Source organism: Dermacentor silvarum, chromosome 7, assembly GCF_013339745.2.
Source record: "Dermacentor silvarum isolate Dsil-2018 chromosome 7, BIME_Dsil_1.4, whole genome shotgun sequence".
Taxonomy (NCBI): Eukaryota; Metazoa; Arthropoda; class Arachnida; order Ixodida; family Ixodidae; genus Dermacentor; species Dermacentor silvarum.
In genome coordinates, this window is record NC_051160.1 from 74,489,354 (window position 1) to 74,499,786 (window position 10,433).

Below are 10,433 nucleotides of genomic sequence, written 5' to 3' on the forward strand. Positions count from 1 at the left end.
GGTATCGTTGCAGACGTTTAGAGCTCCGAAATGCATGGAAGTGTGTGAACAACCTCACAAGGTGGACGATCCTGTGGAAGAAAACCTACGGAGAGAACCAGCCGAAAGACAGGTGTTCTAACCTATTTTTTCTTTGTAGCGTCACTTGAATGTGCTTCATGTTAGAAACTGAACGTTATAAGCACATAGTGTCCGGCTGTTCGCAACATTGAATAGACAAAGCTTCTGTATCACGGCTGATATAGCAAACCCTATCTATCCTCATTGAGTATATTTCGAAGTTATCAGCATTTTTACAACCGCAAAGCATTTGTATGTAGTACGATCCTCTGCGTGGCCCATTTCGCGACACAACCAGGCTGGTTCTGCCATCAGGCTTGGTACGTATTTGGCGACAATGCATTCAAGACCTGTATTTGCGTGTTTCTTTTGACATGTTAAAAGCTACTTAAGCAGCAGGGAAAATTTTCACCGATTAATTGCAAATTCATTGCCTTTCTCTCATTTGTGGCAATTTTGATTAGATTACAGCAATAACAACCCACCTGATATTAGGAGAGAGTCATTAATAACATGTGCGCATCAATTCATTATTTCTGAATAATGATCTGCTGTGAAGCATATAATTATGTTTCATGCATCTCTAGTTAGATGAGCCTTTGTTTACAAAGGCTCATCTGACATACTATATTTTTGTTCGAGGTAAAGCTTGCGTAATTGTACATCCTCTGTGGCTTGTATTTTACTTGACTTGGATACTTCAGCTCGGCAAATGAAAGTGTCAGGCTAGCTTCTTGCTTTGCCAGCTACTAGCTGGCCATCGATTCGCGCACTGAGAAAGAAAAGTGGGAAGCACGTAAGGAACTATTGTGAAAAAAAAAACGTCGCCTCACAGTAGGGCTGCGACTTTGAAAAATTTTTGTAGTCATGTAGTAAAGTCACTGCCTAGTTGAAACTCACACACCTATAGGAACGTCCTTAGTATGTAAATAAAAATATAAAATTTACTTCCATGTTCGTCATACGCCCATGTATTCAGCGGCACACAGGTCTGACTAAAAACATCAGGACCCGTCAGTAGAAATCATAATTCAGTACTATCGAATTACAGGTGAGAAACAAGCAGTTGCGAAAGCCTCAGTGCCACTCTTACCCACAGAGCGTACAGTCTACAATATCTTTGGACCTCGTTTTAACAGAAAGCTTCATTTTTCTTTGAATGAAGGTCATTCTCATGGCATCAATGAGATAGCCCTTTCGCCGCGATAGCCTATGGATACTTGGCAACATGCTTAATGAAATGGGAGGATGTTTTGGCGCAGCCATACGTTGCTTTCCAACAAGGCCCTGTGTTAGTATAGGCCACGGCATCACCCACTTCCTCTATCCGGACCAACATGTCAGGACGCAGTTTCTCATCTACCACGATCGCCACGTGCCTGCCATAGGAGTTAGAGCTGCCGACGGCTTCATATTTAGCAGCAGATAGCTGCAACAGCTTGAGTGCCACAGCAGCTAATCAAGACACTCAGAAATGCCTAGAGTGTGTGTTACCGACCAATACTCACCGACACTTCTTTTGCGCCATCTGATCTTGCATCATTGGTGCTAGCATGCAGTAGAATCACCTGCGACCTCACGAGTGCCAAAGCATGGTGCATTCAAGGACGTCACTCCGGGATGACCCGTGGTTCGGGGTTGACTCACGGTGGAGCTGGGTGACGGCGGGCTTCCTGAGCTGGCTGCTGTCAGCGGCTACAATATCTCAACAAGCCCTAGCTGTTTTCTTCTACGGCATCGTGCACAGCTACGGCGCCAGCAGGGGAGAGGCGTCATGGCCACTCATACTGTGCGGAAGCTGCAGCTGCTTGGCCGGTATGTTGACTACCTCAAACAAAAAATGCCTAATGACTATGAGGATGATACGAGCTTTTTATTTAAATGTTGTATTGACAGTGACGTATATAAAAATTTAAGTATATTCATACACTAGGCTAAACTAATCCGAGCAAAAGGTCTATTCCTTGCGTTATTACTTGCTCAAGTAAGCAAGATTCCAGCCCTCTTCCCCTAATCACCAATGCAGTTTTAGTTGTTTGCCCTGCTTTTCCTCAAATTATTATGCTTTAGTAAAGCCTACTGGTTCTACATTATTCGCTGGCTGGATTCTCTGATTTTCTAACGGAGCATTTTCAATGGTTCTTGCACCAGTTTCACAGGCTATACACAAGTCGCATTCATCTGATTCTTTTTTACAGCGAAGGTTGCATTTGGCTAGGTTCTGTCGGATTGCGTCCGCGGACAAAACGACGCATAGAACAACCATTTTCCGCAGCGAGTAAATAAGGGTTCATGTATAAAGGGCCTTAGCACAGGTGTTAAAACGGATGTTAGCTTAAAGAATATGAGCTAATTTTAAAGTGATTCACAACAACATCATCATAAATAAGATTTGTCAGATTAGTCAATAGATATGCAGACTATACTTAAAAATTACCTTGAGCAAGGACTGAGGATTTTCAAGGTAGCTTTTCTTAACGCCGCCGATACACACTTCTCTCTAAGTGGAAGGGAAGCCGCTGTAGCCGAACACCTATCGAAGCTGTATATGGCTGGGTTCTGACCAAACGTGCGTGCATCGACAGGGTGTGTAGAAAAAAATCGCGTCGACAAAATTGAATCCACAGTATCCTGCCCCGCGCCGGCGGTGCTCGATCCGTGGCTCCAGAGTGGATGGCGGAATGATAAAAAGTAATTGCGTACCCACCAATGCCTGTTCCTCGTTTTCTTATGACGTCGACATCGCTCTACCGACGTTATCAGCAGTTGTACTTTAGCCTTGTTATGGCCAGGACGCGCGTAGTCGGTACTGAAGAAGAAGAACGTGCATGGAAAGAGCGCTGGCATGAGCAATATTAATTAACAGCGTGAATGGACGTGAAGATGACGGGAAGCTGCTATGGCCGAAAGCGTGTCGTCTGAAGGATCTGTAACGTCGGATAGCGGCTCCGTGACCGATTAAGAACAGCCAGTGCCTTCGCTAACAGAAGCGGGAGTGGGCGCGAAAGCATCGGTAACCAATTGCAGTACATCACAATGACCACAAAATAATGGTTACCATGATTACAAAGTAAAGATAAAATAAAAGACGATAACAACAACGAAGTTTTGTGTATGTGCCTTTATTCAATCAATACAGCAAAAAAACATACGAGAAACTCAATACAGTTATCAACAAGTACAGCTTCGCTGGTCTTCAAGCTTCACATAGCGGAAGGGCTCTGAATTTTTTATAAGTAGGTGATCTAGTACATCTAACAGTGTGCCCTGTCCTTTCAAACATTTAAAGGTTTTCCCTACCAATTTTATTTTGCATTTTTGTTTTTGCTGTACGGTATTGTTTTATAGCCGGTTTCTTATCCATCGTCCCTATTCAGTATACAGTGCTTCTGCATGCCTGATTCTACACTTCCCGCATTTTGTTTTCCTTGTAGCACCACAACGACTAATAATGAACAATAGTAAGAGGTGCAGTGAAACAATAGGAGACCAGGTATTTTCCCACCTTTGCACTTGACATCCATCTACGTGTGCTAAATATCATGCCAAACACTATAGTTGTGAAACATAAATCTAGTGGACAGCTGATTCTTCCCTTCATGTGAAAGTTATAGCTGTCTTTTTGAAAGTTATAGCTGCGTTTTTTTTTTGTTAACTGATAATGTGAAATATTTACATCATCATGTCTTTGAACTGTCGCCATGTTTTACACGTAGTTATTCCTACATTATTATTTCATTCGGCAACGTGTGAGGTAGTTGAATAGCATTAAACGAAGAAAGTATAATGTTCACCAAAATAGCTTACATTCTCTTCCGCGTGGGTTTCTAAAAAGAAGAAATAACTTTACAAGTATTTTCCTACTCTTTTCATTTTGGCTGAAACAAAGGTGGAATTCCGCTACCAAGGCAAGCTTGCTTAGAGACCGCATAAAAAGCAACGAATAGCACAGTAAACATCTCAAAAATACCTCTAACGCTATTTCGTTTTTTTTATTGCAGGGCCACTTATGGGATACCTCTGCCGGCGTGCTTCCTGTCAAGCTGTATTATTCGTCTGCACCTTAGCAGCGGGTATCTCACTCTGCATCTGCTCCTTCGCCGACAGCATTCTCATACTTACAATTTCTTTTGGCATTGTACTTGGTAAGAAACAGTTACTTATAAGGTAACCACGCACTTGTCCTATTCTATGATAGAGGACATATTATTCGTGCAAAAATCCTGATTGTAAGGAGGCACCAGCACAGAAAATCCACTTACAACCTGTTTCAGCTAAGTCGCCGTAAACATTAACAAACTCCTCGTGCGAGTTACGAGAATTAGGCAAACTTAGTATTGTTCGCTGCAGTCTTGAGCACCTCAAGGTATTTTGTACTAGGATCTTAGTTAAATGTTTACCTATAATTATTTTTAATGAACAATAAAGCATAAATTTAAACACGAAATCTTCAATGCAGAAGTCGTGGAATCTGTTTAGAGATATCCAAATATTTTGTTTCCGTGCTGGTAGCTGCTGGGGTTCTAATATTTCAGGGCTGCAAATGAAGCGTGAGATATTTGAAAAAAAAAAAAACCTCGCGCTTACGCGCAGATACGTTGGTGCTGTGAAGCACTCTACCAACAAAGAATCCACTAGGCATGCATGAGCAAGAGGCATGAGTATGCCGCAAGCCGAAATTATAGGTGATGGCCACACCCGTCGTCTCTTATTCACTGCCATCGGCCGCCAAAGCCTTCTCACCCTTTACGAGGCCTGTCAACAGCTAAAACACTGGCAGAGCTTTAAGAATTGCCATGCATTCTTTATCGCACATCCCATCGCTTAAACCGACAAGATATCCCTACAAGAGTGGAACTAAAGACCGTTGTATCCAATTCATCTCAATTGTTCAAGGCCGGTTCTTGACCTCGGTGAGCTTCTAGCATCGATCGTTCGTTCGTGGAATGTTCGAAGGGGCTATTGTCGCTGCGATTAAACGCTAATTCACGTGGCAGATTTTCAAATCTTGCGCGCTTTCTTTACAGCCCGGAAAAACGGGAAACACTGCAGCTATCATCATGGAAAGGAATTATTCGAATATTTCTGAGTAGACTCTCACACTTACACATGAAATATTTTGCATTTAATATATCACTTGAAAAGTTGCTTGAATAATTATTGTTATTTAAAAAACTAAGCTCATAATGAAATATTCCTTGAGCTGCGCAAGAGGACAGCGAATTGGTTGCATTTTGTTAACTCATGTGAGGATTTTATAAAGTTTGGCCTGACTTAGCTGAAGGACTCCGTATGATGTGTGCTGTTAAAGATACGCGCGGACTTCTCGGCAGTGCAACAAGGCGGCGCAGCAAATAGAGGAAGAAGTGCAATAGCAGCGTGGTTGCCGCATGACGTATTTCTCGGCATACGCACGCACGGGCTGAGCCATGCAATTAGGTAAATGAGCCATGTACTTAACTCGTTTCGACAGTAACAATACGCTGTCTCAGTATATTGATTCAATGCTAATTCATTACCGTTCACAGTCATCGGGAGGTGGGTCCTGCCACTTTTTTAGCCCCTGTGGAAACTCCTTGAAGTACCCTAAACATCTTTACGCAATAAAATGGAGATCTAGCACATACAAATGCTTCCTTTCGGTATAGTTAGACTAGGCGGGCTGGGACAGCACCTGCGACCTTTATTTATAGTGTATAATGCTATAGCAGCTCAGCTGTCACGGTGTATGGGTGATTAGAGATTCGTGTGACCATGCGCTAAAGAACACGACAGCGCTATCCATCAGCACAAACACGAACACAAGAAGCGGTGTTCTCTTTTTTTATTCAATATAGCTAGATTGGTATGCGTCGCACAAATGAAGGGATTATGTAAATACTAATGCTAGGATTGAAAGCAACGTGAGAGCAAGTGAGCTTGAGTGAAATGCTCATCCATTTTTGTGAAGGACATGGCTCGCTCGGTGAGGCTAGCATAGGAGCATTCTCACTGCATAAACTACAACCTCGTAAGAGTAAAAAAGAACGTTCTATATGGAGTAGGCACAATTATAACCTCTCGTCTCTGCATTCAATTTCTTGTCTTCGAATAAGGAACCAGGCGTGCGTCAAAGAAGAGCTAAATGTGTAGTTGACAGAGCACCATAAGTATCTCTTGGATGTTTTTTACAATGGAATTCAAGATTTCATTCAAGAAACGGGTCTCCGAGCTTCTGCTCAGAGTCAGATTCATAGACCTATGAACTATGAAGCTGGAGTCGTCCGATCACTTTCTAGCGTTCAAAATTAGCATGTGTCGGTAATGGTCTGTGACACAGAGTGGCACCGGGCAGACGGCGTGGCGAACGCCTAACATTTTCTCACAACACCCATGGCAAAACTACGCTTGCAATTTATCCATTCGATTGTACCTCTGAGTGCTTGTTCCGAATTGGGTGGAAAAACAGTATAATAATTAGACATCCACATGCATATCACCACTGGTTTAGTCACTTACCTATAATTAATCACTACCTTAAAGGGTTCTTGTAGCGCTGTCAGTGTGCTTCAAAATGATGTAGAAGGTGGTATAATTTATAACTTCGAGTGGTTTATAACTGTAAGCTAGTAAGCCACTTCCGATGCCAGCGGCCTCACAGAAGTTCTTAATATGTGCCCTTTTTGTTCGGTGACTGCAGGTGTATCCCAGGCGGGCATCCACGTTGCGGTCAACGTCCTCGCGTCGCAGCACTTTGACAAGCGGCGTGCAACTGCCTGTAGCGTCATATTTTTCTTCGCTGGCCTCAACATGCTGTTCGTGCCGACGCTTGCAGAGTTTTTCCGTGTCACCTACGGTATTCGCGGCACTTTTCTGCTTTTGGCGGGCATGACCTTGAACGCATGTCCAGCGGTGATTGTCACCCGCAGCCCAGAATGGATGACGCGTGAACATAGCTCGTCCAAAGCTCTGCGAGTTGGCACTTTGGAAAAGTCAGCTGTTACGGCAGAAAACCGGCTACTGCCTTCTTTCAGCTCGAGAACAGAAAGCAACATCGAAATACACGAATCATCTGCTCAAAATGTGAAAGTTGTAGGCGGCAGTAAAATTCCGGTAATCTCCAAAAACAGCGTCTTAACTAAAGCCGTTCGCTTCATAACACCATGCCGAAAGCCTGCTGGACGGAATGAAGAAAGGCGACAAGGCTTCGCCACAGAAATCGGACAATTCTGGACGTTGGCGTTTGCCGCCAACGCCTTGTCATTCGCCGTTTTAATGTTTGGGGTGGCATCATTCATTCTGCTTTCAGTGGACATTGCGACTGATAAAGGCGTCGCTCCATATCAAGCAGTCTTTCTTCTCAACGCCTTTGCCGTTGGCGATATTGTGTTTAGGCCCCTCAGTGGACTCATTATCGACTCAGGACTTTTGACATTAGAAGGTGTAATGCTCCTAGGATTCTTCCTTCAGTGCATTGCTTACTGAGCTCTTGGTGTGGCTAACGACATTTGTCTCGCTGCTGGCCTGTTCAGTGCTTGCTGGCATCAGCAATGGATTAAGGGCTTCGTTGCAAGCGCCATGTCTGGTAAACGACTTCGGCGTCGACTCGCTGCCGGTGCTGATGGGTGGAGTTGTGTTCTGCAATGGCGTCATTCTTCTAACAAGACCACTTCTCGTTGGTGAGTACATATAGCTTTTCTACCGCATCACAATTTTGATTCGGTGTAGAATTTTGAAATGCAGCCAGAAGTTTGTTGCCCATGCCACCACGTCTTGGTTACTTTGAATTCTTTAGAGCATTATGCTGTTCTAACTTTATTTGGTAAATATAATGGTGTCCTAAGCATGTCAGTTTCGCTTAAGTGAACAAATGCTCTGAGAACAATAAATATGTGAACTCAGCGCTTATTGGACATTTATTGTGTATGCTTGCTTTGAGCACTTTGACAGTATGCGATCAAAAATTTCCCTTGGTGAGGATTACTAAAATGTGGTGACTTTCCTAAGGAAAGTGACACCAAATAGTCCAGCTGTTATCTAGTCATTTAAAGATGCGAACAAAGGTGGATTAATTTTGGTCATTTGTTTCTTTCAGGATATTGCCGAGATCACCACGGATCTTACGACATGCTCCTTCACATGATAGCTGGCGCTAGCATTGTTCTCTGCTGTGTGTGGGCTGCGAAGTGTTTTGCACGCAGAAGAAAGCATATATAGCCGAAAGTGAGAATTACTTATTTCATATTTGCGTAAAGAAGTCTCCAGCTAAGAAAGCATCTGAGCATCTCGATGTGGAGCCACTTTCGTGTTTAAGGACACTGTCGGTTTTCCCACCTCATAGAAGGGAAATGTGCAAACTGGAGAAGCCATAAACAGCCGAGCGTCAACAACCAGTGGGACAACCAACATGCGCGTACTTGGAGTACGGCAGAAAACTGAGCCAGCTGTTAAATGTGTCAGCATATATATTCTGCTTGTGTCTGCACTAGATGCATGACATACAATATATTGTGCAGTACAAAGAAGACAACTCACAACACCCGCCTTAGATTAAAGGAGGTGGAAGAAATAGTTATGTAACTGGACTAATTGTTTAAACTATCCCAATGGCAGGTTCTAACATTCAGCGCCGTTGACCAGTTTAGCACGTTCTTCGATCAGTCAGAAATATGAATATGTCAAAAACTACCGGCCCGGGCGCAAGGTCGTTGACGACTTGGAAGAGCCTTCGACATCGTTTGAACCACCAATCTGTGTCGTCAAAACAATCTCTTCCGACAGTGCATTCAAAGACAAATGTATCGCGTGCATCAACAGTCCAGTCCCCCGGGCTGAGACTTGCACTGTTTTTGGTTGGGTGAGCCGCTGTGGGGGGCGCAAAGTTTACTTTAATTATACCACACATTGTTCAGATAAAATTTAGGTGAAGCTGAAGTTCAACATCAAGAAAAGCAAATTTTTCAGCGGTCCGCAGTTTCCTCGAGCACAGCGTAGGGCACATAAAGCCACAACCACGACCATACCAAGATGATAGAGAAAATATCGTTGTTATATTGCCTGCCTTCAACGCAAGTTGTTTTTTCAGGTATTCCAAAGCACTTCTAAGTTTTTCTTCCCGAACATGCCCTCAACACAAAACGCTTGATGTCACTAAAAAACTGTTGGAATGGAGCAAAGATTTAATGCGGGTATTGCCTTCTAGCTTTGTAAACGTCACATCTTCACAGCCAGTTTTTTTTTAATTGCAGACAGCAAACAAATTTTCGACCTCAGCACAGATGTCCCGAAAACGAAACGACTACCTTCCTTTACGAGTGTGACGCCAGAAAGGATGCCGAATGTCGACTGTAGGGACATTCACTTTTCTGCACTTTCATCAAAAACACGATAGCTAGGTAACAAGAGGAAAGTAAGTCATAAATGGCTAGCGGACCTTCTTCATGCTTTCCGACGTGCCGTACGTCGAGCAATGGACAATAAAGACAATGCGGTCAGAAAGAACACCTAAGTGTATTGAAATAAAGGACAAGTAAAAGGAACAGATGCACAATACACAACAGTATGACAACACAGCCTTTTGTAATAGAACAAGCTCATAAACTTTCTTTGTGACTGATGTAACAGTCAAATGCACACATACTTGTCACACACATGTCACAAAAAATTGCTGGCTCTCCCGTAATCGAGAGTAGATATAAGCGTGGAATGGATACCAGCAAAGCAGATTTCTTAGAGATGATACTAGTACAATCATAAAATGGGTGTAGTGCATGTTCGCAAGAGCACACCACAACACACTGCAACACACCATACTGTGCACTAGCACATATTGGCGCTTCCCAGCTAGAAGAAGAAAACCGGCTGAAGGCGGCATGACAGGAGGCGAAAGACGCCAGGAAGAGAGAGCACACTACCCAGCTAGAAGAACAGCGCCTAACGGAAGCGCCACGCACCGTGGCATCCTCCCTCGAATGAGGCGACGCTAAACCCGTGCTGCGGAACTCCCAGACCGCTGGCGTTCAAAAGAGCACAGGCAACCCTGTCCCAGCGCCAAAAGATGACAATCAGGTGTATGGTGCCCTGTGTCTGCCCGTTGAACTCCGCTATTGGAAATGACAAATAAAACTTCAGCGTACTAGAAGTTACAGCTTGAGTGATATTGTGAACGAACATTAGGAAAAACTCAAATGCAATATTTTTGTAACTTGTTTGGACGTTAACCAGCTATTTACTGTGGTCCTGTACAAAGGATTGGGGGCCAGCGACCCCATTTTGTTAACTTTTGACTGGTTGCCCGGATGATCACGTTTTCTTCTCGCAACGTTGCGCGGATGTTCTCGTTTGAGTGCTCGGATAGCGGCTCTGGCTTTTGGGTCAATGTCAGCTTGAAGGTC

The 10,433-nt window shown here is 43.7% G+C and overlaps 1 protein-coding gene across 2 annotated transcripts; it reads left to right on the forward strand.

The window, feature by feature from the left end:
* On the forward strand, window positions 1-10,164 carry LOC119458236 (monocarboxylate transporter 1-like). Of its 2 annotated transcripts, none has more exons than XM_037720065.2 (5): window positions 1-112; window positions 1,613-1,875; window positions 4,062-4,205; window positions 6,740-7,718; window positions 8,135-10,164. In XM_037720065.2, the coding sequence occupies exons 2-4, from the start codon at window positions 1,653-1,655 to the stop codon at window positions 7,522-7,524; spliced, it is 1,152 nt and encodes a 383-aa protein (XP_037575993.1). In that variant the 5' UTR covers window positions 1-112; window positions 1,613-1,652; the 3' UTR covers window positions 7,525-7,718; window positions 8,135-10,164. The 2 variants fall into 2 exon arrangements, with proteins under 2 accessions (XP_037575993.1, XP_049526833.1); XM_049670876.1 differs by having other exon boundaries at window positions 42-112; window positions 1,620-1,875.
* Window positions 10,165-10,433: the final 269 nt, after the last annotated feature.